Here is a 26,220-nt window from a genome sequence, read left to right as displayed (position 1 = left end):
ACCACCAGGTTGGATTCTTTTTTAGCGAGATTCCTTGCCTCCACGTCATTTCTCCCTCTGACTATGTTGACTGGTATTTTTCGTGACTCGTATGACGGCCATTCTGCAGAACGCCACGGTTGTTCGCGTTTAGTCTCTACATGTCCGAGCCTCTCCTAGCAGCACTGGAAGATTGACCGCCCCACTCTAAGAAGAAATAGGAAGCGGGGTCGGCCCCTACTACTCTTTTTCTAGACTTTACTTTGTTTTATTGTGATACCATCTCGTATCCTACGGAGTCGGGCCCGTCCGCACTGAACTATTACAAACAGCAAGAAACAAGATGGCGTATCAAGAACCCCTTTATGTAACATGTACTAGCCACATGGCGTTATACATAATGACGTGTGCAAAGATTATGACGTCATGCCTAGACTACAGTCTCTTAAAGGTCCATGTCTGATACTGAATGTCACATCTCCTTCCTCGAGATTAGATAAAGACTATTAATAAAAACTTTGCACAGTCCGATCTGATACATTTCAAAAACATTTAGCCTTGACCAAATTTAGTTTTATACCTTTCAATTAAACATTAAAGTTCAAATCAATATGAGTCACATATCCTGTTATGAATGTCCTTCAGACTCATGTATAAAATATAATTTAAAAACTGAATCTTTACAATTTATGTTTTATAATTAAAAAAGAAACAACGAATTTCTTCACACAGAAATTGTCATGTCCACTATCAGAATGAACACATCCAAAGTTAATCCATAAACCTTGCTGGTTTCCGAATCTGTCTACCACTAACACGACTGAATACTTGCGAAGTGTTAGATGCAGGTTTCACGCTGCTTTTAGCAAACTGTCCATTGGTTTCATTAAGCTGCTGTCTGGTATGTCCATCTGACAACTTATCAGTAATATCTGGTTGACAGACATCACAATTTAAAGAGTGTGACAGTTCTAAGTCTAACTGTGCTTCATGAGGTTTCTCTTCATTAGTTTTAATAATATCTCTCCGATTTCTTCTGTATAGTGTATTGTTCTTTTGTACAACATATGAACGTGGTTCATGAGAGTTTTTCACAACAGCAGCTGGTGACCATGTTTTCTGCTCATCTCGCATTCGAACAACATCTCCCAGTTCCAGTTTCTTTAAAGATTTCGCTGTCTTGTTGTACCATAGTTTTGTTTTTCCTATTTTCTCATCAATGAATTACGCACAAGTCTGTGACTGAATCCTGGTTTGAGAAGAGATAGTCTAGTGGGTAGAGTAGTCCGTGTACGACGACCCATTAACAACTGAGTTGGTGTACCTAAATTTTCAATAGGTGTATTCCTGAAATCTAGCAATGCCAGATATGGATCTCGTCCAGTTTCTTTAGCTTTTTTAAAAATCTTTTTTACCGTTTGAACAGTACGCTCTGCCATTCCATTGCTCTGTGGATATCTTGGCGATGATGTGATATGAACAAATCCATAAATCTTTGCAAACTCTTTGAATTCATAATTTGAATACTGAGGTCCATTCAGATTTTACTATTTCTGGTATGCCATGTCGAGCAAAGTTTTCTTTCAAAACTTCAATGACAGTGTTACTCTTTGTATCTTTCAGTTTTGAAACTTCAAAAAACTTTGAATAGTAATCCACAATCACGATGTAATTTTCACGATCCAATTCGAACAAATCCGATGCAACCACTTGCCTGGGTCTTTCTGGGATCTCGTGTGAATGTAGTGGTTCTTTAATTTGTTTGTTTCTATGGCGACACCCCTGCACGTGCTGTAACCTCACCGTGGTGCAGGGGTGTAACATTCTCTTCGAGAATGGCCAATACAGCACAAATTGAAGTTTAGAATAATAGTCAGTATCTGTCTGTGATATTTGTATTTGTATTTTTGCACAGTCCTTTACACTGTTTTTATTTATATCTTGAATTTTTCTATTGATGTTGATCATCACCGTATACGTTATCCATTACCATAGTTTGACACCCAACAGCCGATGTATTTTTCGTGCTGGGGTGTCGTTAAACATTCATTCATTCATTCATTCATTCTATAGCGACAACAAACTCCACAGTGTGAAACAATATCACGGATCTGAGAATTCATACTTGGCCAGTATAAAAAAAATTGGGCTCTTCGGAGACACTTTTCAATTCCCAAGTGACTTCTGTGAATTTGCCTTAGCATTTCTTTTCTCATACATTCTGGAACTATTATACAATCACCTTTCAACAAGAGTTGGTCAATGTAAGTGATCTGTTCTCTAATATTCCAATATGGTTTGATTTGAATGTCAATTTCACTTGACATCTCAGGCCATCCATGAAGAACTACATCCTTCAGCTTTTGAAGCGTTTCATCATTCTGTGTGTCCAACTTCATCTCTGAAAGTCTATCTTTGGAAACCGGCAAATTTTCAATTGTATGCACTTCAAATTCCATTTCATCACAATCTGTGTTTGAGCCATGAGCTCTGCTGAGTGTATCTGGAATGAACATTAAAGTTCCTGGTTTGTAATGAACATCAAGATCATATCTTTGTAGTTTTAACATCATGCGTTGAATACGTGGTGGTGCTGAGTATAATGGTTTCTTAAACAGACGTTCTAGTGGTTTGTGATCTGTTTCCACAAGTACTCTTTTTCCATAGATGTAGGGTGTACACTACCAAATCAAATCCCATAGATGACAATAGTAACATATACGGCTAAAACTCCTACCTAGCTGCAACGTATCAACCGACATAAACGCCACGGATATAAATACTACCACCCCTTACACTTAAAGTGAATCAGAAAAAAATGGGGGTCAAGCTGCTCGTTTCCGAAATAACGGGTAGCGTCTATGACTACCCTAGTTTCGCACAAAATTTGAGTACTTTTTTTTACAGGTACCCCATACATGTTTCAAGCACAAGGCTACTTGACACACTTGGTACTAGATGAAATAAAATTGCACATTTATTTTACCCAGATGAAACTATTATTTTTTACAACCAACACACTCACATTTATAACCAATCACAGGACTTGTGGTGTTCACTTCTCTATCAAAAGTTGGGTGCACCTCGAACTTTGACCCAGCAGGAAGTTATTTGGTATTGTACTACCTGTATTGATGAAATTTTGTTGCTCCATACACAATAGCAATCATTTCCTTTTCGATCTGTGCATAGTTCTGTTTTTGTTGAGAGCGCGTGAAGCATAACACACTGGATGTTCATCTTGCAGAATGCATGCACCTAATTCATGTGATGATGCATCAACAGTTAATTTGACTGGTTTTGAAACATCATAGTAACCAAGTACTGGTGTTGATGTTATGACACTTTTCAGTTCATCAAAACATGATTTTTGAGCTTCGTCCCACTGCCAAGCAACATCTTTTTCTAACAGCTGTCTGAATGGTTTGTTTATTGACAACATGTTAGGAATTAACTTTCCCAGGTAATTGATCATACCCATGAATCGTTGCAGATCCTTCTTGTTTTCCGGTGTCGGAATATCAAGAATAGCTTGAACTTTTGCTTTACTTGGTTTCAATCCATCTGAAGCAAACATATGTCCAAAATATTCTATTTCTGTAAGTCCAAACTTGCATTTTTCTTTGTTTAATGTCAAATTCGTTTCCTTGCATCTCTCTAGTACTCTTCTGAGTCTTGCATCATGTTCTTGCTTATTTTTCCCCCAAATGAGAATATCATCAGTCATTACTTCACATCCATCTGTTTTCAAACATCTGAGTGAGAGTTCTCTGAAATACTTCTGGTGCAGAACTGATTCCAAAAGGAAGTCTTAAAAATTTATACCGCCCAAATGGAGTATTGAATGTTGTGAGCCATGTGCTCTCTTCTGTGAGCTCTAACTGATAAAAACCTGATGAGGCGTCCAACTTACTGAACACAGTAGCTTCTTTCAATGTAGCAGCTATTTCCTCAACAGTCTTCAGTGGATAATGCTCTCTTTGTATAACTTTATTTAAATCACAGGGATCTAAACAAATGCGAACACTTCCATTTGGTTTTTCCACAACCACAATTGGACTCACCTATTTTGTTGGAGTTTCAACCTTCACAATGATTTCTGCTCTTTCCATTCTATCCAATTCAGCAAGCACTTTTTTTAAAAGTGTAAATGGAATTTTTCTTGGAGGGTGTACAACTGGTTTGGCATCTTGGTTAATCACAATATGGTGTTTCACTCCTTTAATTTTACCAAGTCCATGAAACAATTCTTTTGATCCATTCACAATTTCTTTGTAATTTGGAACATCACTGTTTTCCTGATTTTGAACATCATCAAACATGGTGAAATTTGTTTTGATCAAATTAAGTTCAGTACAAGCTTGTAACCCCAATATTGGAACAACATCGGCATCAACAACTTAAAATTCAAGAGTGTAGAACTGTGATTTGTATCCAACCGATAGGATAGTTTTCCCCATTGGTTGTAACTTATGTCCAGAGTATGAAATTAATTTCACATGTGACTTGTGTAGTCGTCTTCCTCCCAAAGATTTGTACAAGTCTTTTGAAATCACATTGCACTGTGCACCTGTGTCAAGTTTGAGTTGCACCAAGTCTTCATTTATTTCAACTTCAATTTTCCAATCCTCATTCCTTGTTTGATTTTTGGGAAAAATATCCGCCCGGTCCCCCCTTCCCCTAACCCTAACCTTAACTCCAACCCTAACCCCAACCCTAGCCCTAACCCCAGCCATAATCCCAACCCTAACCCTAACCCTCAACCCTAACTAAAAATAATAATGGAGGGGACCGGGCGGATATTATACCCATGCATTCACACTTTGAAATTATATTTGCATTTTACTTGTTTCTGCTGCTCTACAGATTGTTACACATTTTTCCAAGGTCAGGTCATATTCCTGTAACAACCTACCTCGCACTTGATCATTTGTGATTCCACACACAATACGATCCTTGATTAACGAATCATGAAGTGGTCTGAACTCACATGTTCGTGCTTTGTTTCGCAAGTCTGTGACGTATCCATCAATATTTTCACTTGTTTTCTGATTTCTTGTTAAGAACAAATGTCTTTCGTACGTCAAATTCTTTCTTGGGTTACAATAACTTTCAATTTTTTCAATAATCTTACTTAACTTGTTTTTATCTTCATCTTCATCCCATTCGAAAGTATTGTAGATGTCCAGCGCATCCGTACCCAAAACATGCAGCAGTGTCCTGGCCTTGACCTTTTCTTCTTTTTCAGCTGTCGCGCTAGCCACCAAATAAATATCAAACTGTTGCCTAAATCTTCGCCAGTTATCTGCCATATTTCCATTAAGTCCTAATGGAGACGGAGGGTTTAGGCGCTCCATTTTTCGTTTCTTCTGACACCATGAACTATTACAAACAGCAAGAAACAAGATGGCGTATCAAGAACCCCTTTATGTAACATGTACATAATCTAGGGGTTTTCTTGACGGGATGCAACCCATCTCGTCCCTACAAGCTGTGCACCCTAACGGCCTTAACGAGGCCACTCACGTGGACATATAGATCGGACTTTAAAACTTTTAGACCTTCGTTCAAAAGTTTATGTCGAAATTACTTTCTGTTTTTTAATATTATTAAATAGTCCGATCCTCTCTTTTTCTCTTACTTATTTTTGGACTGTCCTTCTAAAATGCTCCAAATTATATAAATATTCGACCGAGCAGTCAATTCTTTTTATTTCTGGCTTGTAACTTTTTTCTTTTTTTTTTAAATTCTATTAACTTTTTTTTACTAATTGCTATTTTCAAAATTCTGCCCATTTTCAACTCTACACCCCAACCCCCCCCCCCCCCCCCCCCCCCCATCCCCCCCCCCCCATCCCGAGTCAGGCCACCGATCTTATCTAATTTCTTTTTGACCACCCGATCTAATCTAGCGACCAAATTTAATAGTAGAATTTTCTTTATTAATTATATTAGAGATGCGCATCAAAATTTTAAAAGCCCACTATTTAATTTTTAGATGTAAATTTCAAAATTGTCCGCTAATTTGTTTTCTGTCCCGGGACAAGCCCCTGGCTATCCAGAGACAGGCCCCGGGACGGACATGCTCGAAACTCTAGTGGTAAAAATTATTCGCACTCGCACTCAAATCACCGGCATGATTTTGCAAGTAAGGTTTTGATTGGTCGAATGAAAGGTCAACTGGACATGAGCTCCAACGGGCTGCTGTTAGATCCACATGTAATAGTGGAGCTAATTTTAATTAGATTGTGACTATAAGGTCCTTTGATAATATACTATTTTGGCTTGCTAAACACATATTTTGGTGGTTTAACAGTAATCCCATGTTTTACTTATATGGTATGTGACCTCCGACCCCCCCCCCCCCCGAACCATTGTTTTGCAGGTAGATTAAATGTGAGGTGCCAGATTTGTTATTGGGTGTGTTGATACTCTGCTTATATATTCAGTTTTATTAGTAAATTTTAATTATCGGCAATAGGAACACTGGAACCTATAGGCTGCATAGTACCAAAGAAGAGAGTTCTGTGTCAAAGTTCGATGTGCACCTCAAATATTTACGGAGTAAACGCAGCTGTGGGTGTGATTGGTAGTAATATGTGACATTGATTATTTGTGCAAATACTATTATCCATTGACAATAAATAAATACTCTTTTATTTGTTATACAGTTGTTATACCGTATATACCAGAGGTTGAAACTAATGCGGGGTACCCCAAAAATGGAACTGCAATTTTCAGCAAAAATTACGGTTGCTATTAAAAACATTAATTAAATCTCTTAAATGATACGTGACCCCCCCCCCCCACCCCATTTTCTTGCAGGTAGATTAGATGTGAGGTGCCACACTTTCTATTGCTGTACTTCCTGGGTGTGTTGAAACGCTGCTTATATCAGTTTTATTAGTAAACGTTAACATTATCGGCAATAGGAATTGATTTGGTCTATTAGAACCTATAGGTTACAGGCTGTGACGTCATAATATTATTCGGTGGGGAATCTCAAGGTCTCACTACACAGATGTCATCTGCCATTGAAACCCATGTTAAATTGCCCATATTCAAATGAAGATTGCCAATAGAACGGGTTCTCGTTGGCACTAACAACATACACGCGAAAATACATTATATAAGCATTTATTTTCATTCCAAAATTGAGAACATTTCCGTCTCTGTGTTTTGCTATATAACCGGATCTGGGCCCGTGCTTATAAAACTTAAAAGTCTAGACTTTAACGTAATGCTATTTGAATGGAGTTGCCATGACGTTAAAGTTTGGACTTTATTAAAGTCTAAACTTTAAGGTTTATAAGCATGGGGCCAGGCTGTAGTAGACCTACCGGTCCGAACAGGTACATATTGTTTTATAGACCGGGAGCCAAGTGAGATTTAATTGTTGCCGGAGTTCCAAAAGGTTTGAGGTGGTTGAGGTGTAGAGGGACCCCAACTGGCTACAGAAACCCAATTCTTAAGTAAATATAGTGCGGGAGTAAATAGGGGGCGCTACTGAAATTACCCCCAAAATGGGATTTAATTGTTGTGAAAGTTCCATCCAAAATTCCTTTGCTACTTATTAGAGGACATCTCACTAAGCCCAAATCCACAACTTAAGAAAAAATATTTTGCGGGAAAGGCTACTTAAGAAAGACTCTAATTAGTGCTAATTAGGGATGTAATGGTTGTGAAAGTTCCATCCTTGGAACCAAATGTGAAATGTTCACCCGATTCACACTTGTAGCATCAATGCGAAAGGTTGTTTTTTTTCTTTAGAAAATGGACATGTAGTATATCAATGGATAGCTTTTGGTAGGTATTGTACAGATAAGTCAATAATATGTATGAATATGGTATACAGAGTCATAAAACATGTTAATAGCCATTTTTAATTAAATATAGTTTTAAAAAGTCTCTATTTTTCCTTCTAAAAACCTATGCGGATTTAGTTTATATTACCCGGTATACAATTTATATATGCCTAAATTATTTCTATTTCTTAGGTAAATTAAGAGAATATACGACATTTTGTATTATAGTGAGCATACTATATTACCTGCCCTTATTATGTGTGCATTTCAATTAAAAGGTTTCACTCAATATTAACATCATCATCCAGTTCATCATCATCAAGGACAAACGTGTGTCTGATGATAGAAACATGCCATTTTGCATTTTAGGACATATCTTAGGAAATATTTTTGAAATAGCAACATTGGAGATTTATTCGGTAATTGTTATGTCAGCCATTTTCAAAATGGTCATTTTGGCTGCCATGGAAGCCAGTGTAGGTGTCAGAATTTAACATACGAGTATTTATTGCTATATACACACTTAATAACACAGATTTACATATATATAGTCCGTTATACATCTTGTAGTTTACTGCTTAATGACAATTTCATGTTGTTTTTTCTTTAAATAGCTAACATAGTTTATACTGGACTAGTATTTCAAGGGCAGCATCAGAATTAATGCCACCAAACACTATTTACATGGAGCAGGGGTGATAAAAACTATCCCCGATTTTGAAAAAACCCACCTTATGGATGGTCTCCAATTAGCAGTCTGAAAAACTCATTTTACAGTGACAAGATGGCTATAACATGTTTTATGACTCTGTATACCATATTCATACATAATATTGACTTATCTGTACAATACTCACCAAAAGCTATCCATTGATATACTACATGTCCATGTTCTAAAGAAAAATAACCACCTTTCACATTGATGCTATAAGTCATTATCTTGTCTGAATCGGGTGAGCATTTCACATTTGGTTCCAAGGATGGAACTTTCACAACTATTCAATCCCTAATTAGCACTAATTAGAGTCTTTCTTAAGTAGCTTTTCCCACTAAATATTTTTTCATGAGTAGTGGATTTGGGCTCAGTGAGATATCCTCTACCAAATAGCAAAGGAATTTCGAATGGAACTTTCACAACAATTAAATCCATAATTAGCATTTGACCTCTTCTTAAGTGCACTTTCCCGCATTATAATTTTTTCTTAAATTGGTAATTCTGAATCGGGTGAGCATACTCTACATTTTACATTTGGTTCCAAGGATGGAACTTTCACAACAATTAAATCCCTAATTAGCACTAATTAGTCTTTCTTAAGTAGCCCTTCCCGCAAAATATTTTGTCTTAAGTAGTGGATTTGGGCTCAGTGAGATGTCCTCTAATAAGTAGCAAAGGAATTTTGGATGAAACTTTCACAATTAAATCCCATTTTGGGGGTAATTTCAGTAGCGCCCCTTATTTACTCCCGCACTATATTTACTTAAGAATTGGGTTTCTGTAGTCAGTTGGGGTTCCTCTACACCTCAACCACCTCAAAACGTTTGGAACTACCGCAATAATTAAATCTCACTTGTCTCCCGGTCTATTACCGTTATCAATGAACTCTAACGCGGAAGTCAACTGTCTCACTAGACAGATGTCATCTGCCATTGAAACCCATGTTAAATTGCCCAACTTCAAACGAAGATTGCCAATAGAACGGGTTCTCATTGGCACTAACAACATACACCATTGCGAACATACATTATATAAGCATTTATTTTCACTCCAAAATTGAGAACATTTCCGTCTCAGTTGTTTGCTATATAACCGCATCTGGCTGTAGTACCGGTCGGAACAGGCCTCAGATTACAGTTATCTTCCCATTTGGTTGTCAAAAATCCGGAAATTTGACCGCGCAAGTAGTCTGCTGTTTGACTGTGATTATTTCATGGCAGACAGCTATGAAGTGGCAACTGTTTGACTGAAGTGACAGGGGATAGCATGTAGTTTGTAAACATGTGTAACTTGTTGACATTGAAGACTTGTTTGTGGTAGTTCCGGCCCATGCAAAAGTAGTGCTTTTTGTGTAAAATGGGTGTACTCCGGCCTGGTTTAGAGGGTGTGTCTGTTTAAACCAATATGCTAGGAGAATGAGCTAGATAACAGGGGTTGTCCTTTTCAGGGTATGTGTCCTCCAGGCAGGCAAAGGTACATACACAACTTCAAGGGCCTGCTGATATTAATAAAAATGTTATAGCCACTAAGGCTATATAGAAACATATAGCAAAATTAATTGTGGTCTGAGGCCAACATGTGGTTCATTAACCGATTCACTCCGGCTGTCTCTTTCGCTGTACACCCATGTCTCAAAAGGTCTATGCACAATATTACAAAATAGCATGGCCCAAATACAGCCAGAAGGCTTACCATTAAACATACATATTGTTTTAATTCTTCACTATTTCCTAGAAGTGAATATGTGAACCATAACATGTGTCACAATTAGGAACTATTGTGCACCGAGATCAATGATCTCTCACCCGGAAGTGATCTGTGTAATAAGATGTAACCATTGTCATTGATGTACAGCCCATCCTATTTTCTTTTGTCGAAATTCTACTATCTAGAATCATATTTACATGGTTTTTAACTGTTATATTCCATGTATTTTCCGGATTATTTGGAGCCATATAGCTAACAGGTAACATTAAAATCAGTATGTATTTAGCACGGTGTATAAAATAGATGCGATTCGATTCGACAAATATTCCAAGTGACATTTTGAGTCAATTTTGACACATGGTGACATGGACTTGAGGAAGTTGAGCACGGCACAGGTTCCCCAAAACAACAAAACCGATTGTGTTGTGGTTGTTGTAGCGTAGTGAGACCAGTCTCGGTGATCATAAAGGAAGGACTTTCCTTTGGCACTGTCACTCGATCGATATAAAGAGGGGAATAAATTTTATTGGGCGCACTTATCTTTTTACTGTCTCCCGATCGACATCTAGAGTGGAATAAATTTTATGGGGCACAATTTTACGAAACGCCGTCTACATTAATAAAGAAATATTTAAATAAATATATTTTACCTTCCTTTCTTACATTTTCAACCAACTCTGTTATTCACATATTATATTGATGATATTTAACTTATAAACATTTATCACTTACCTGGATTAGATCCCATAACCTTCATACCAACTTCACTTGTTCACCTATAGATGTATCCACTCGACCAATGAGTTGTTATTGAAAGACTACCAATGTTTTATCCTTATGAACTTCCTGAATCTTAAACCAGAAGTTGACGGAAATTAACGAAAATTGACGAAATTATACAAATTATTACGGACACAGTAATATAATATTATCTTGATAGGCTTTGATTGCCTGAACTGACACCGTCAGTTGAAAAAAATCGATATGATCGTGATATTCGTAAATTAATTTGTTATCATGTCATACATTGCACGCATTTGTCACTGAGTGCATGAATGTTGCTGAAATAAAGGTATAAAACACAAAAATGCATTATTTGTCAATTGAGATCATTATTATGCTGGAAGGTGAAAGTAGTTGTGAGAAAAGGAAATTACAAACTTGTGAGGATAGTAAAAGTAGTAAAAAAAAGAGAGGTGTATTGAAATATTTAAATTTTCATAGATTATTAAAAATTGTAGAAGATGAACAACAAACAATAGAATTTTGTCAAAAATTTAATCTGTTACCTAAATCATCACAATGTAAAAACTGCAAAGAAACATTAGATAAAATATTTACAGTCAAAAGAAAAGATCGTGAAAGAGTAACTTATAAATTTCATTGCAATAAAAGAGAATGTAGAAATAAAGGGAATCAAATTTCAATCGGATCAAACACTTGGTTTGCTTCATCGAACGTGTCACTGAGGAAAAGTCTGCTTTTGGTGTATTGTTTTGTATATAGACAGGACTATGGTAGTGCTATCCGAGAAACTTCTATAACATCTGGAGAAAATAGCGACACACAAAGTTCCGATGATACACGTAAATGTGTTATACAGACATCAAGTAGAACGGTAGCAGACTATTACAATTATTGTAGAGAGGTCTGCTCCTTTATTGTTGAAAAAGGAAGAAAAAAAATCGGAGGATAAGGAACCACAGTTGAAGTGGATGAAGCACAATTTGGAAAGAGAAAATTTCATTGTGAAAGATTGGTTGAAGGACAGTGGGTATTAGGGGGCATATGTAGGGAAACCAGACAAGTTTTTCTTGTCCCTGTCGAAAACAGAAACAGAGAAACTTTAATTCCTATTATAGAAAGTTATGTTCTTCCTGGTACAACAATAATCTCAGACTGTTGAAAGCATACAACTCACTGAAGGATATTCCAAATCACTATATTCAGAAGACTGTCAACCATTCGGAGCATTTTGTAGGTATGACCTCCCTCCCTCCCTCTCTCTCTCCTCTCTCTCTCTCTCTCTCTCTCTCTCTCTCTCTCTCTCTCTCTCTCTCTCTCCTTCCCCCCCCTCTCTCTCTCTCTCTCTCTCTCTCTCTGGTGTGTGTGTGTGCATAAAACATTGAAAAAGGAACAGAATGGTAAGTATTATATATATATATATATATATATATATATATATATAATAATAATATTTGATAGAGTAGTTTATTTGGTCACCAATGATATGGTGTGAGCAATATTTAATAGTAAAAATAATATACAAAGTGATTTCAATAACACATTTTATTTTACAGATCATTTTACAGATCCTGACAGCGGTGCATGCACCAATGTCATAGAAAATACATGGTGGTGTGTGAAACGTAGACTGCCATCCAGTCACACCAGAAGAGGTAACTACGATCTGCACTTGTGTGAATACATGTACAGGACAATAAGAAATGAGGATGGAATATATGAGGCCTTTTTAAAGGATTGTGCTCAGCTGTATCACGCTTGAGGTAGGTAATGTTCATCACTACATTGGTTTATTAGATAATAGTATTTGTTGTTTATGTGTCATGGACACCAACAAGCAATATCGGAGCACTGTTTTCATGGATACTTACCTGTGTAGATATTGACCTTACTATTTATTATGATGATGATGATGTTCTTTCTATATCTATTACACACAATGTATGTGTCACGTTCTTATATATATAAAAAAATACAACTATTATATATATGGGCCTTAAATGTGACACAGTGCCATAAGAAACTCCTACCTTAGAATTTACCTTAGAATCAAGATCTATATTATATGATGCAGTATCCTGTAGCAAAGAGCTACAAACACAACACAACATAGGCTGGCATGCTTATTTACAAGATATGCTTGATGGTAACAACACTGACAAAAGTATTAACTAACACTAAAATTCACCCAAAATCAAACTCTAGCTACGTAAACAAAATCCTTGATGACAGATATTACGAACACTTTAAAATTCTGCAAATATTTAAACATATTAAAAACAAATATGAAATGGCAAATTACTTGAAATATAAAAAAAAAATACCAATTTTAGACAAGCTCTCACAAAACTATGTTTATGTGTTCACAGACTGGAGATAGAGGTAGGACATTATAGGAATATCCATAGAAATGACCGTATATGCCGGCTGTGTCAAAAAGAACCAGAAGATGAGATTAATTTTTTGACTCGGTGTCCAATAAATATGCATTTAAGAAAAATACTATACTATTATAAAGTCGGTCAAATAATTATGTTCTGAGTTCACATTTCTGTCTGAACTGAAAGAAATGTGTTTTTCTTCTTGACAGCCCAGAACAAGTAACTCCAACTGTTGGGCAATTCTGTTATGAAATGTTCAACCATAGGCAAAATGAACTTACCAGACCCTCTACTACAACACCAACTTGAATAAACATGTATACTCACTCAGTGACACTGCACACATTTATGTGTACATGTTATAACTATTACACGTATACAGGGGTTTCCCTAGAGCGATAAGCCGACACGGCCCGTGCTCCCTTAGCCAGCCAAGTAAGCGCCTTCTTCAAGTTCTTGTCTGGTAAGCGCCTTAACTGCAGGACTGTGTCGGCTTAATTTGTAACATGTATACAAAACAATGGAGCTGTGATCCGTAACGTCATTCACCACACATTATCACACTTCCATTTGGTATCTCTGCAATTCTTTAGATGTTCACTTTGAGGTCCATTGATCGCACCGTTTTAATTGTCGGCGGGCTTGTGCTGGTCACGTGGTACAGGTTATCCCAAGGGCTGAGTTCAGCCAGACCGAGCAAAAACAAAACGTTCGCTACACTGGTTTGTGTGCTTCACGTTAAACCAAATGGACACGACAGACACCAATCAAATAGTTCGCGAACATTAGGAAGAACGTTCGTTGGCTGAACTGAGGAAAGCTCTTGGCGTAATATACATCACGCTTCAGAGTCAGCTGACACCCACGTGTCAAGAGACATCGTTGCGGACATTAAACAGTACAGTTACACAGAAGTAAATCTTGATGTAAATTTGTAGAAAAACAATAGTTGTTTGCATCAATGAATACCTAACTGCAGTTTCGGTTATTTCCTTTGTCTTTGTTCATTTTGTACCTATGGTCGAGAGCACGCACTGAGATCGCTGTTTAGTTTCAACCAAAGGATGTACTCTCTCACAGTAACATACAATTTAATTGTGAATGCTGTACATTTATTTATTTACTGTAATGAAATAAACAAATAAGCATCACTCAATAAAATCATGGTGATTTGGCACAGCTTGTTGAAGTGGAATGGACAGAACTAATAATTACGAATATATCACATTATACAAGAAAACAAACAAGTAAGTACTGTTTATGTATTTATTATTAATGAAATAATGGTTATATGCCTAACGAATTCCTCGCTGAGTAGTCAGTGAAATGTGGAAAAATTCTGACTATCTCGCCATAGCCTGGACATACAAACTACGAAAATTACACATTACACAATAAAAACAAAACAATAAATGAATGTTGTCTTGTTCATATATTTATTATACCAAATTGAACCTCAAAGTGTGCACTTATGACAAATAGTTGCGAAGTAACGTGTAACAACTTCACCCAACATAAAAATGCTACACTGAGAAAATCCTGGCGATCTCGCCACAGCCTGAAAAAGTGAAATAATAAGAAATGTAAACTTAAAAAATGTTACATTACATGATGAAAACAAACCATAAATGTGTACATTACGTGTATTTATTATAATAAACTGTACCCATGAAGATATTGTCAAGTAATATGTAGGCGACTTCGCCCAACAGAAATCCAAATCGTAGAAAATCCTGGCGATCTCGCCCCAGTCTGAAAAAGTGAAATATATCTAAACACAGCAACCTCGTCGGTTCAGTACATACTTTAGTATTTAGTATATATCAAATAATCGTTAAAATGTAAACTTAAACAAGAAAAATCCTGGCGATCTCGCCCCGGCTTGCAAGTGAAATCGTCAGAAATTTATGTAAACTACCAATGTACATTTTACAACAAGAAAATCAAAACATGACTACTGCACATGTATTTACTTAATGAAGTAAACATTAAACTGCTTGTAACTTGAATATTGTTGAGTTATAATGTACTGGCGACTTCGCTAAACAGATATGCAACATGGAAGTAAATATGGCGATCTCGCCAAAGCGTGTCCCAACCCAAAAATAGTAGTATAAGTGGTATAACCCTGTAGTTTTGGCACAAAAACATGTTGATAATGACAGTAGATATATACTGTAATATATGTTGTAATGTATGTCTAATATGTATGATAACTTCGCCTAACGATGAAAATAAGTCCTGGCAAACTCGCCCGGGGCGACTTCGCCAGGGCGAGATCGACACGGGGCAAGATCGCCAGGCTCCAATGATTTGATTGATTATTATCCAGGGCTCACCCTGGATCAAAAATACCTGTAGCCAAAATATTAGCCAAATGGAATTTTTATTAGCCATATTGAAAATGCTTTAGCCAAATTTGTTTTACGCAGTACTATATAGAGTATTTATATATGAATATGAAAATTTATCTTTTTCAGCTAATTGTGTACAAACTGGAATAAATGGGAATCCTTAATGGGGATAGGGGCGGTTAATATATTACTTCGAGTTTTTTCAGCGGGGGTGGGGTTGGGATGGGGTTAAGCAATATCTTCAGAGTCTGAAGCCAGTACCCCATACACCCACCCCCACTTCTAAGGCCTATGACATTAAATTAACAAACATACAGAAATATGGGGGTGGGTGGATGTTTATGGATGGTGTTGTTTTTTCTTTCTTCCTTTTTCCCCAAATAAAAATTTGAGAGCTTTTTTTTATTTTTTATATAGAACTCGTTATTTCTTTAAATAGCAATCTTTATTTTAGTTTGAATAACTTTTTTTTTTTTTTTTTTTTTTTTTAAATTATATAAGTGACCCATCAATTCCCCACCCCAAACAATTTCATAATTTGTGCCATGTTGTTGCTTTTGATTTCAGCGTCGTGTTAAATGCTTGTTGTGATTTCTGCTTACAAAATACCTCAGCTAAGAATACCGACTTCACCACAGTATACTCCATTTATTAAAAAAAAAAAACAAAAAAAACCCTAACAACAAATCCTTTAATAAAATTAAAATTTACTGGTCTTTTTAAAATCCAGCTAACTTATTAAATGTCACCTCACAGTCTTACAAATTTATATCTAAAATTATCTAACAAATATGATTACTGTAAACTAATTTTATTCAGTGTACATTTAACTGCAATTTGTATAATTTAAATACTGCATGTTCATTTCCGGCGATCACGATCTGCATGCGTGCTCTCGACCATGGGTACGAAACTAACAAAGACAAAGGAATAAACAAAAACTGCAGTTAGGTATTCATTGATGCGAATAACTATTGTTTTTCTACAAATTTACATCAAGATTTGCTTTTGCGTAATCATATTGTTTAATGTCCGCAACAATGTCTCTTGACACGCGGGTGTCAGCTGACTCTGAAGCGTGACGTATATTTGCACCGAGAGCTGTCCTCAGTTCAGCCAACGAACGTTCTTCCTAACGTTCGCCAACTATTTGATTGCAGTTAGTCGTGTCCATTTGGTTTAACGTGAAGCGCACAAACCAGTCTAACGAACGTTTTGTTTTCGCTCGGTCTGGCTGAACTCAGACCTTGAGATGGCCTACATGTCTTTTGGCCCTAAACTGGCATGTGTATTCAAATTGACACGCATTGTCGGTCTGTTTTTATTACTTTGGTTCAAAGATTTTACAAATTAAAAATAACAAGTTATAGATCTTCCAGACATTGCTGTCATACATGTTGAATGCATGCCATTAAAATTAATACCCGTGATTATTAAAATAAGCAAACATAAGGCCTACGCTGTATTCTGCATGACACCGTTTCTCGTTACCGGTTGCAAGATCGCTATTATGCTAATTGAATATTTGGTAGTATTATTATGTTTGAGGTGTCGGATAGATTATGTATCCATTTGTTCACATCAGAAGACAGAAAATGACTTAGCCAAAATTTTAGCCACTTGCAAAATTTATTAGCCATTTTTTGTAAAAATTAGCCAATGGCTAATTTGGCTACCGACAGCACAAGCCCTGATTTTCGTCTGTAGCCTGTTTCGGTGAGGGCCCTGTTTCGGGGCCATTTGAAGATTTCTGACGTTGTTGATATTTGCATGGGGGAAAGTAAACAAATGTCTTTCACATTCACAAAAATGTTCGTAAAAATAAGGTTAAAATGAGCAAAAAAAGCAAGATCGAACTTTACCCAGTCATATATATATTATTGTGATGTTTATTGCTGTGCCGTAAGTTTGTAACGTTTATCCATTGCCCATTGGATCAAATTTTCCATATGCAATCACAATTTAATAAAATCAGGCATATGTGCTTTATTTAAGAGCCTCAACACATACAACAACATATTTTAATAAATTTTAGACTAAAACTTTAATTACAATACCTTTGGTAACCTTTTCAGGATAAGATGTATGAAGATGACACATTTTCACATTTAAAAGTTATTTTTATCCTGGCACATCGAAAATGCGGAGTGAAAATATGGCAGAACGACAATTATTCATATCAAACATTTTAAGTACAGCCAATAAAAAGAAATATTTCGGAACTGAATGGAACTGATTATTCATTTTGTTATTTTTGTTTCTATATATGTCCTTTGCGTGGGTTGCATTATATGCATTATTAATATTTATGCCATTAAAGGTTGGTTTTTTTTTTTTGGTGGGGGGTATTATTCTTTTTTATTATTATAAAAAAAAATATTGTCAGTACAGGTCATTACTTATTTTAAGGCTTTCATTTATTTACTTTTTAAAACTTATTATTTCCTTTAAAATTTTTGTTTAATATTATTATTATAGGTCATTGGTTACATGTGTTTCAAAGGTTTTTCTCTCTCTTTTTTTTGTTTAATTATTATTGCAGGTCATTAATTATTTTAAGGGTTTTATTTATTTATTATTAATTTTTGTTCTTTTTTGTTTTAATTTTTTTAGTTATAATTACTGGTTATTAGAACTTATTATATCGATTCCACCTGAAATCTGGGCAGAAAACGCACACTTGTTTTTGCTGTTAAACTTGTAAACATCGGAGATCCAATAAATGTCAAAATGTTAAAAAAACGGACCATAGATGTTTACCTTGGTGAACTACCCAGTCATAAACACGGCACATTTCTTAATATCCCTTTTCTATTAGTTTCGAATACTGTTATTTGAAAGAAAACATTTTTAAAACTATTTTTTTCTGTTCTCAGCTGTACTGCTATTTTGTTATTGAAGTCACATGATTGTCACGGCGTCTGCTGGCAAAACTCTCTTTACAAATACTTGCCAAAAATATATGGTCCTTATATGTTTTAACATAAACATATTTCTGAATATCTGTTTGTATATTTATTAAAATTCAGAATGCAGCTTATATTTTTTAACCAAACAATTTTGTTCAACAATTAACGCAATTGCAAGCAGGGTTTCTGCCAGAGGGTAAAATGGGTATGGCGCCATACCCAAATTATTATTTTTTTAAGTTAACATTTTGACCAAATTAATTACTTATTATTATTGTATGATTTTCTTAAGCCTAACCCTAAATGTAACCCATTTTCTTTGTGGAGGAGGCCCCCCATAGACTGTGGTTGCATTCAATTCCATAGCGCCATACCCAAAAATTTCTTTCTGGCAGAAACACTGGCAAGACATCAGAATTGTTATATTCGTGTTCCTAAAATGTTGTCTGTTAACATTGGTCCTCGAGGACTCCATTTTGTAATTTGTCTTAAAATATTTAAATGATTTTTCATAAATTATTATACGTGCATGTTTTGTTGAACAACATACAAGTTTTGATAAAACACTGAAAAGTTTTGTTTTGGAAAGTTTTGCCTGTAAGCTATACCACTAAACGTTTCACTCACTAAAACAGGTGACGTAGTTAACAATATTTACTGCTGATGCATGCTACAGTTTTTAATACATGTGCAGTGATCTTTGCTACATAGCGGCCAGTTTAGTGCTCCTCTGAAGTGTAAAAATACTAATAAAAAGGTAGCTATTTGAATAACAACTGCCTGTGTATAAATATTGATATGATTTAGAATCGAATGCTTATGCTCACCGAAACTGGTCCACCCATGATAGTATTTCTTCACTTCAAATCAAATGAAAGAAAAAAAGAGAAAGACATGTTTTATTTAACAACGCACTCAACACATTTTATTTACGGTTATATGGCATCAGACATATTGTTAAGGACCACACAGATATTGAGAGAGGAATCCCGCTGTCGCCATTTCTGATTAGCAGCAAGGGATCTTTTATATGCACCATCCCACAGACAGGGTAGTACATACCACAGCCTTTGATATACCAGTCGTGGTGCACTGGCTGGAACAAGAAATAGCCCTTGGGCCCAAATGCAGTAGTGTTTTCCCTAGCTTGTTTTAGCATGGTGCAGCACCATGCCTCACTAGTCTAGCACCATCTTGCCTTAATCAGTGCCATGCTGCACTGAGTTTAAAAAAAACTTTTTCAATAATTAATTCTAAAATTGCCTTGATAAAACACTAAAAAAAATTATTATTAATTAATAAAAATATCTCTGTTATATATTTTGCCATTCATTTATTAAAGTAAGAACATTAATTACATGTTTATTTCAATTATTGTTTTTGTCTTTAATGCAAAAAAAAGTGCCCTGAAAATTGTCAACATGTGTTTTGTCTACCATGCCTTGCCAAATTTCTAGGGAAAACACTATGCAGCAAGGGGTCTTTTATGTGCACTTTCCCACAGACAGAAAAACACCACGACCTTTGACCAGTTGTGGTTTGTGGTGCACTGGTTGGAATGAGAAAAAAACACAATCAGTTGAATGGATCGACTGAGATGATTCGATCCTGCGATGCAAACACCTCAAAGGAGCACTCAACTGACTGAGCTAAACCCCGCCTCTCTGTATGAATAAATAATGTCAGTAAGCCAGTTCCTGCCCTTTTTCAGTGATTTCATTAATAGCAGATACGTACTGGTATAATAAATAATGTCAGTAAGCCAGTTCCTCCCCATTTTCAGTGATTTCATTAATAGCAGATACGTACTGGTATAATCAGAACATGAATTAATAACATCAACAAATATACTCATAACATGTCTTTAACAGGTATAAAATTTGATTTTGTCGTTTGTGTGGTTTTAGTGTTTGCACGAACAATTTTTCCAGTGGTTCAGATACAAATAAAAAGGTTAACCGGCAACGGTAATCAAATGAGAATCTAAGATGGGCGATTTTCGTAGCTTTTCTCCAAATTCTTATCATAAATACTAAATTATTATTATTATTTGGTATGCTGGGACTAACTTGAAAGCTGCCATTTACATTTCAGCACACTACCCCATTGGTTCTGTTACAGGGGAGTACTTGTTGGCACCAAACAATAGTCTGAACAAAACAGGGATTTCCTGGAAGCTTTGAGCTTCCGGGTCTGAACGGAAAGACCCGAAGTTCTGTGAATCCTTGATCAATCCAATCGATGCTACAACTCAGTGTTTCATCATGTTCTAATTTCCACTTCGTTATTTTAAACGTACTATTTTCTTCACTGTGTATGTCATATTTTAATAAATTGATTTAGCAAGGGTTGTACTTGTTTTCATTACAATACATCTTTCAGAATTAATGCATATATTTCAACGTAACCACACAGGTGTCAAAAAGTAAATAAATATACAGAACTTCACATAAGTTTTTTTCGCTTCCTATTTATTGCACAAGTTTATTGTGCGCAAGAATATTTCCCACGAGACTTTACATTTCACCAACGGTGTCCTTTTTGCTTTTTTTTGCATTAGGTCCTGACATTTTACAACTCTATAACTAAATGCCGGGCTAAGGTGATGTCACATTTAATAAATACTCAAAACCGCTTTAATTTCCAAACCGCATATTGTTTTCCGCACGTAGCGAAATGATCAAAGGGAACGTGCGACTATGTTACTAAATGTTATTGACACTTCTAATGACAGTGCTGACTTTGTAATTGACCGCAATGTCGAGTTCAAATGGATACATTGTTTTTTTTTCTCAAACCTGCAATGCTAGGCCTGTTCTCTTATTATTTTATTCCAAAAATAGTTATATTAGCCAAAACACGTCAGTTTACATTTTCTGAAGAGCGATTATAGTTTTTGCACGAACGATCCGTCGTTCGTGTCAATATTGATTTTGCATAACCGACAGACGAACGACAAAATCGTTCGTACCAATTTTTATGCCCTGCTTTAATGACATCACATGCATGCAATTTGTAGGCTTTGCTTTGACATTATTAAATTATAGAGTTGAGTCTCTAGGTTTTTAAGCATGGAACGTAATAGCTGAGATGCGTACCAAAGGACAGCATGTTTGACTTTAGTTGGATGTAAGCATGTAAATAATTGAAATTAATCAATTTTCAGACAATGACAATGTATGTAAATAATGATTTGCTTGTGAATGTGAAATGTTAGTTTTTCTTTCTTATTTCAGTGTGTAGCACCTGGGGCAATGGTTAAAAATGTTACATATCTGCTTGTCAGCGCTTTGACTGTTGTTTTCGTGTTTGTAAGTTTTGTTTATTGTTTTGTCATTTTTTAATCACAAAGTATCACATTTGCATAAAAAACTGGCTTCTGTACACTGCATATTCAGCAGCCAACGGTCACACAACTACCTATAGTGTTTACCCTAGACATTTGCCAAGGCGTGGTACACTAAACACTTTTGGGGCATTTTCATCATCTTCAGCAGCCAACGGTCACACAACTACCTATAGTGTTTACCCTAGACATTTGCCAAGGCGTGGTACACTAAACACTTTTGGGGCATTTTCACCATCTTCAGCAGCCAACGGTCACACAACTACCTATAGTGTTTACCCTAGACATTTGCCAAGGCGTGGTACACTAAACACTTTTGGGGCATTTTCACCATCTTCAGCAGCCAACGGTCACACAACTACCTATAGTGTTTACCCTAGACATTTGCCAAGGCGTGGTACACTAAACACTTTTGGGGCATTTTCACCATCTTCAGCAGCCAACGGTCACACAACTACCTATAGTGTTTACCCTAGACATTTGCCAAGGCGTGGTACACTAAACACTTTTGGGGCATTTTCACCATCTTCAGCAGCCAACGGTCACACAACTACCTATAGTGTTTACCCTAGACATTTGCCAAGGCGTGGTACACTAAACACTTTTGGGGCATTTTCACCATCTTCAGCAGCCAACGGTCACACAACTACCTATAGTGTTTACCCTAGACATTTGCCAAGGCGTGGTACACTAAACACTTTTGGGGCATTTTCACCATCTTCAGCAGCCAACGGTCACACAACTACCTATAGTGTTTACCCTAGACATTTGCCAAGGCGTGGTACACTAAACACTTTTGAGGCATTTTCACCATCTTCAGCAGCCAACGGTCACACAACTACCTATAGTGTTTACCCTAGACATTTGCCAAGGCGTGGTACACTAAACACTTTTGGGGCATTTTCACCATCTTCAGCAGCCAACGGTCACACAACTACCTATAGTGTTTTCCCTAGACATTTGCCAAGGCGTGGTACACTAAACACTTTTGGGGCATTTTCACCATCTTCAGCAGCCAACGGTCACACAACTACCTATAGTGTTTTCCCTAGACATTTGCCAAGGCGTGGTACACTAAACACTTTTGGGGCATTTTCACCATCTTCAGCAGCCAACGGTCACACAACTACCTATAGTGTTTACCCTAGACATTTGCCAAGGCGTGGTACACTAAACACTTTTGGGACATTTTCACCAACTTCAGCAGCCAACGGTCACACAACTACCTATAGTGTTTACCCTAGACATTTGCCAAGGCGTGGTACACTAAACACTTTTGGGGCATTTTCACCATCTTCAGCAGCCAACGGTCACACAACTACCTATAGTGTTTACCCTAGACATTTGCCAAGGCGTGGTACACTAAACACTTTTGGGACATTTTCACCAACTTCAGCAGCCAACGGTCACACAACTACCTATAGTGTTTACCCTAGACATTTGCCAAGGCGTGGTACACTAAACACTTTTGGGACATTTTCACCAACTTCAGCAGCCAACGGTCACACAACTACCTATAGTGTTTACCCTAGACATTTGCCAAGGCGTGGTACACTAAACACTTTTGGGGCATTTTCACCATCTTCAGCAGCCAACGGTCACACAACTACCTATAGTGTTTACCCTAGACATTTGCCAAGGCGTGGTACACTAAACACTTTTGGGACATTTTCACCATATTCAGGGCACTTTGTTTTCCTTATTAAAGACAAAAAATTAATTTAAAAAAACAAGTAATTAATATGCTTGCTTTAATAAAATGAATGGTAAAATATATAACAGGGATATTTTATTAATTAATAATACATTTTCTGAGTGTTTTATAAAGGCAAATTAGGAATTAATTACTGAAAAAGGCTTGTTTAATCTCAGGGCAGCAGGGTGCTAATTAAACCAAGATGGCACTAGACTATTGAGGCATGGTGCAGCACTATGCTAAAACAAGCTAGAGAAAACAGTAACCTATGTTTAGAACCAACTGGATGATAGGTCAAATACATGTATCATGAAATGTCAAAATAATGTCAGCAGTGGAATGGTACATATCTACTGACCTGGTGGTCTAGCATCATGTACAATGTCTATTGTAATTTGGTAATGTTGATTTGTATCACTTTTTGACTGAGTGTTATCAAAGCATGGTAACCTATAGAGCTGGGCGGCATACTGTATATACTACTAGTATTCAGCAATACCATATCGAGCAAATTTCAAAGTACCAATATAATTAATTTCGGTTTTGAAAAATGTTGCCCACCATTTAGCAAAGCACTAAAAATATATCTGATGAATGCAAAATAGCTGAAAAGAAGAGAGAGGTGAGGGCTATGCATGTGTAAGGAATTTAATTTTACTTAGATGAAATTAGCGAGTGAGACTTAACTCGGGCAAGCATTTAAAGCCGAGTATACCAAAAATACTGCTCGATATCAGTATCGGTATTGGTATTGTATCATTGCTATCAATATACAAAATACTGATACCAATACTGAATGTGAAATTACAATACCGCCCAGCTCTGGTAACCTATAACCAGTGCAAGATAAATTATTGGTAATTTAATTAACTTTTATATGTACATATTTATTTTATGTTTTTGATGTTTGCAGTATTCAGATGATCTCAGACCTGAAAATGTCTGCACTCATTTAAAACACAATTAGTTAGCAGGGAACAATATTTTAATTTTACGTAAACACTCAGTTTATGGTAATTACCTATACTACAGTCCATCCCATACTCCTACAATTTTTCTTTTTTTTTAAATAATTTCAGTTTGGTTTGATATAAGAAGAAAAGTAAAAGTGTTTAGGAAAGAATTTTTTTTTTTTTTTTTTAGAAATCAGTTGGCTCAGAAATAAATAACTTGTAGTAAATTCCATAGTATTTAAAAAGGCGTTCTCTGTGGGATGGACTATAAGTAACCAATCGTTTGGATATGTGATATATAATTAGCATTGAAATTATTTATCTTCTTAAGTTAGAATTTTAAAATTTCAGAACATGTACATGTAACTATTTATCACATAATCGGTTTACAGTTTGTGTGAACTTAAAATTGTGTAATTAACGGACACATGAACAGAACAGTTCAGATAAAATATTGTTCCATTTATTGTTTTATTTAGTTTATATTAGATATTTTATTTAGATTTTTTTGAATTAATTATGTAACAGAACACGATTTATTGTTTTTTACTCCACAGATTGCACCTGTGGCTTCAGAAATTCACAACAATGAGCCCCTTGCCAGGAATTTGTAAGTTGATGTCTTTAAAAAAACCCATTTTACTGCATAAATGTATATATAAGCAGTTTATAATCAGCAATGTTTTAACATGCTTTAACATAGAGATCTGAAAGCTTGTACATAAATAATTTTTACAAAAGTGTAAATTGTATTAGATCTTAGCTGGGAGTATTTTTTGTCTCCAGTCTCTTGGAACGGGACATACTGCAGCGGTCTAGGATCGACCCCTGTCAATGTGCCCATTGGGCTATTTCTCATTCCAGCTAGTGCTCCACAACTGGTGTAACAAAGACAGTGGTATGTTCTATCCTGTCTGGGATGCTGTATATAAAAGATCCCTTTCTACTTATTGGAAATAGTAGTCCATTGCGTGACGGCAGCAGGTTCCACTCTTCATTATCTATGTCGTCCTTAACCATATGTCTGATGCCATATGAACATATTTAAAATGTGTAGAGTTCATTGTTAAATAAAACATTCCTTCCTTCTTTTGTATCTAGTCACGTTGATTATCATATTAAATTTGGTAAATGAAGGTCAGTTGATTTCTAAAGAGTCACAGCTTTAGATCTCACTAATTTGGGAACAACAGGCTTTTTGTCTGCCATGAGCACACCAAGGTGTTTTTATTGCAGTAATGTCAATAATAGCTGGTAAAGAGTTGTACATACGGTATTCAGAAATTCATTTCAAGTTATTTGAATATATTACAGCTTAGGCTTTTCGTCTGTTATGAGCACACCAATTAGGTCGTTTTAGTGCAGTAATGTTTAATAGTAGATGGTAAATAGTCGTACATATTCAGAAATGCATTTCAAGTTATTTGAATCTAATTACAGCTTAACATTCCATTGGCTTTGAGGTGAAATGTTTTAAGGTTAGCACTTTTGGGCTTGTTTGTTTTGGGCATATTTACTCTGGGCACACCCTTTACCGCCTTAGCTTTGGTGCAATGTAAAGCCCTTATATGCCTGACAAGTTCTGTTGAATTACTTATAACCTAAGTTGTATTTAATGTTGAATAATTGTTT

The 26,220-nt window shown here is 36.0% G+C and overlaps 1 protein-coding gene across 5 annotated transcripts in view; it reads left to right on the top strand.

Annotated features, from left to right (window-relative positions):
• The first annotated feature begins 10,191 nt into the window (after nucleotides 1–10,191).
• The window catches only part of LOC121374008, a 44,039-nt gene continuing 28,010 nt past the window's right edge, over nucleotides 10,192–26,220 (top strand). For 2 of the 5 annotated variants that reach the window (XM_041500877.1, XM_041500878.1), the window contains exons 1-4: nucleotides 10,194–10,464; nucleotides 12,506–12,712; nucleotides 21,830–21,904; nucleotides 25,146–25,198. In XM_041500877.1, the coding sequence (XP_041356811.1) occupies nucleotides 21,848–21,904; nucleotides 25,146–25,198 (110 nt within the window). In that variant the 5' untranslated portion in view covers nucleotides 10,194–10,464; nucleotides 12,506–12,712; nucleotides 21,830–21,847. Of the gene's footprint in view, nucleotides 10,465–12,096; nucleotides 12,187–12,505; nucleotides 12,713–21,829; nucleotides 21,905–25,145; nucleotides 25,199–26,220 lie in introns of those variants that run through there. The other 3 variants (XM_041500879.1, XM_041500875.1, XM_041500876.1) reach the window with 3 other exon arrangements.

Source organism: Gigantopelta aegis, chromosome 6, assembly GCF_016097555.1.
Source record: "Gigantopelta aegis isolate Gae_Host chromosome 6, Gae_host_genome, whole genome shotgun sequence".
Lineage (NCBI taxonomy): Eukaryota > Metazoa > Mollusca > Gastropoda > Neomphalida > Peltospiridae > Gigantopelta > Gigantopelta aegis.
This window is presented reverse-complemented; position numbering and strand designations above follow the sequence as displayed.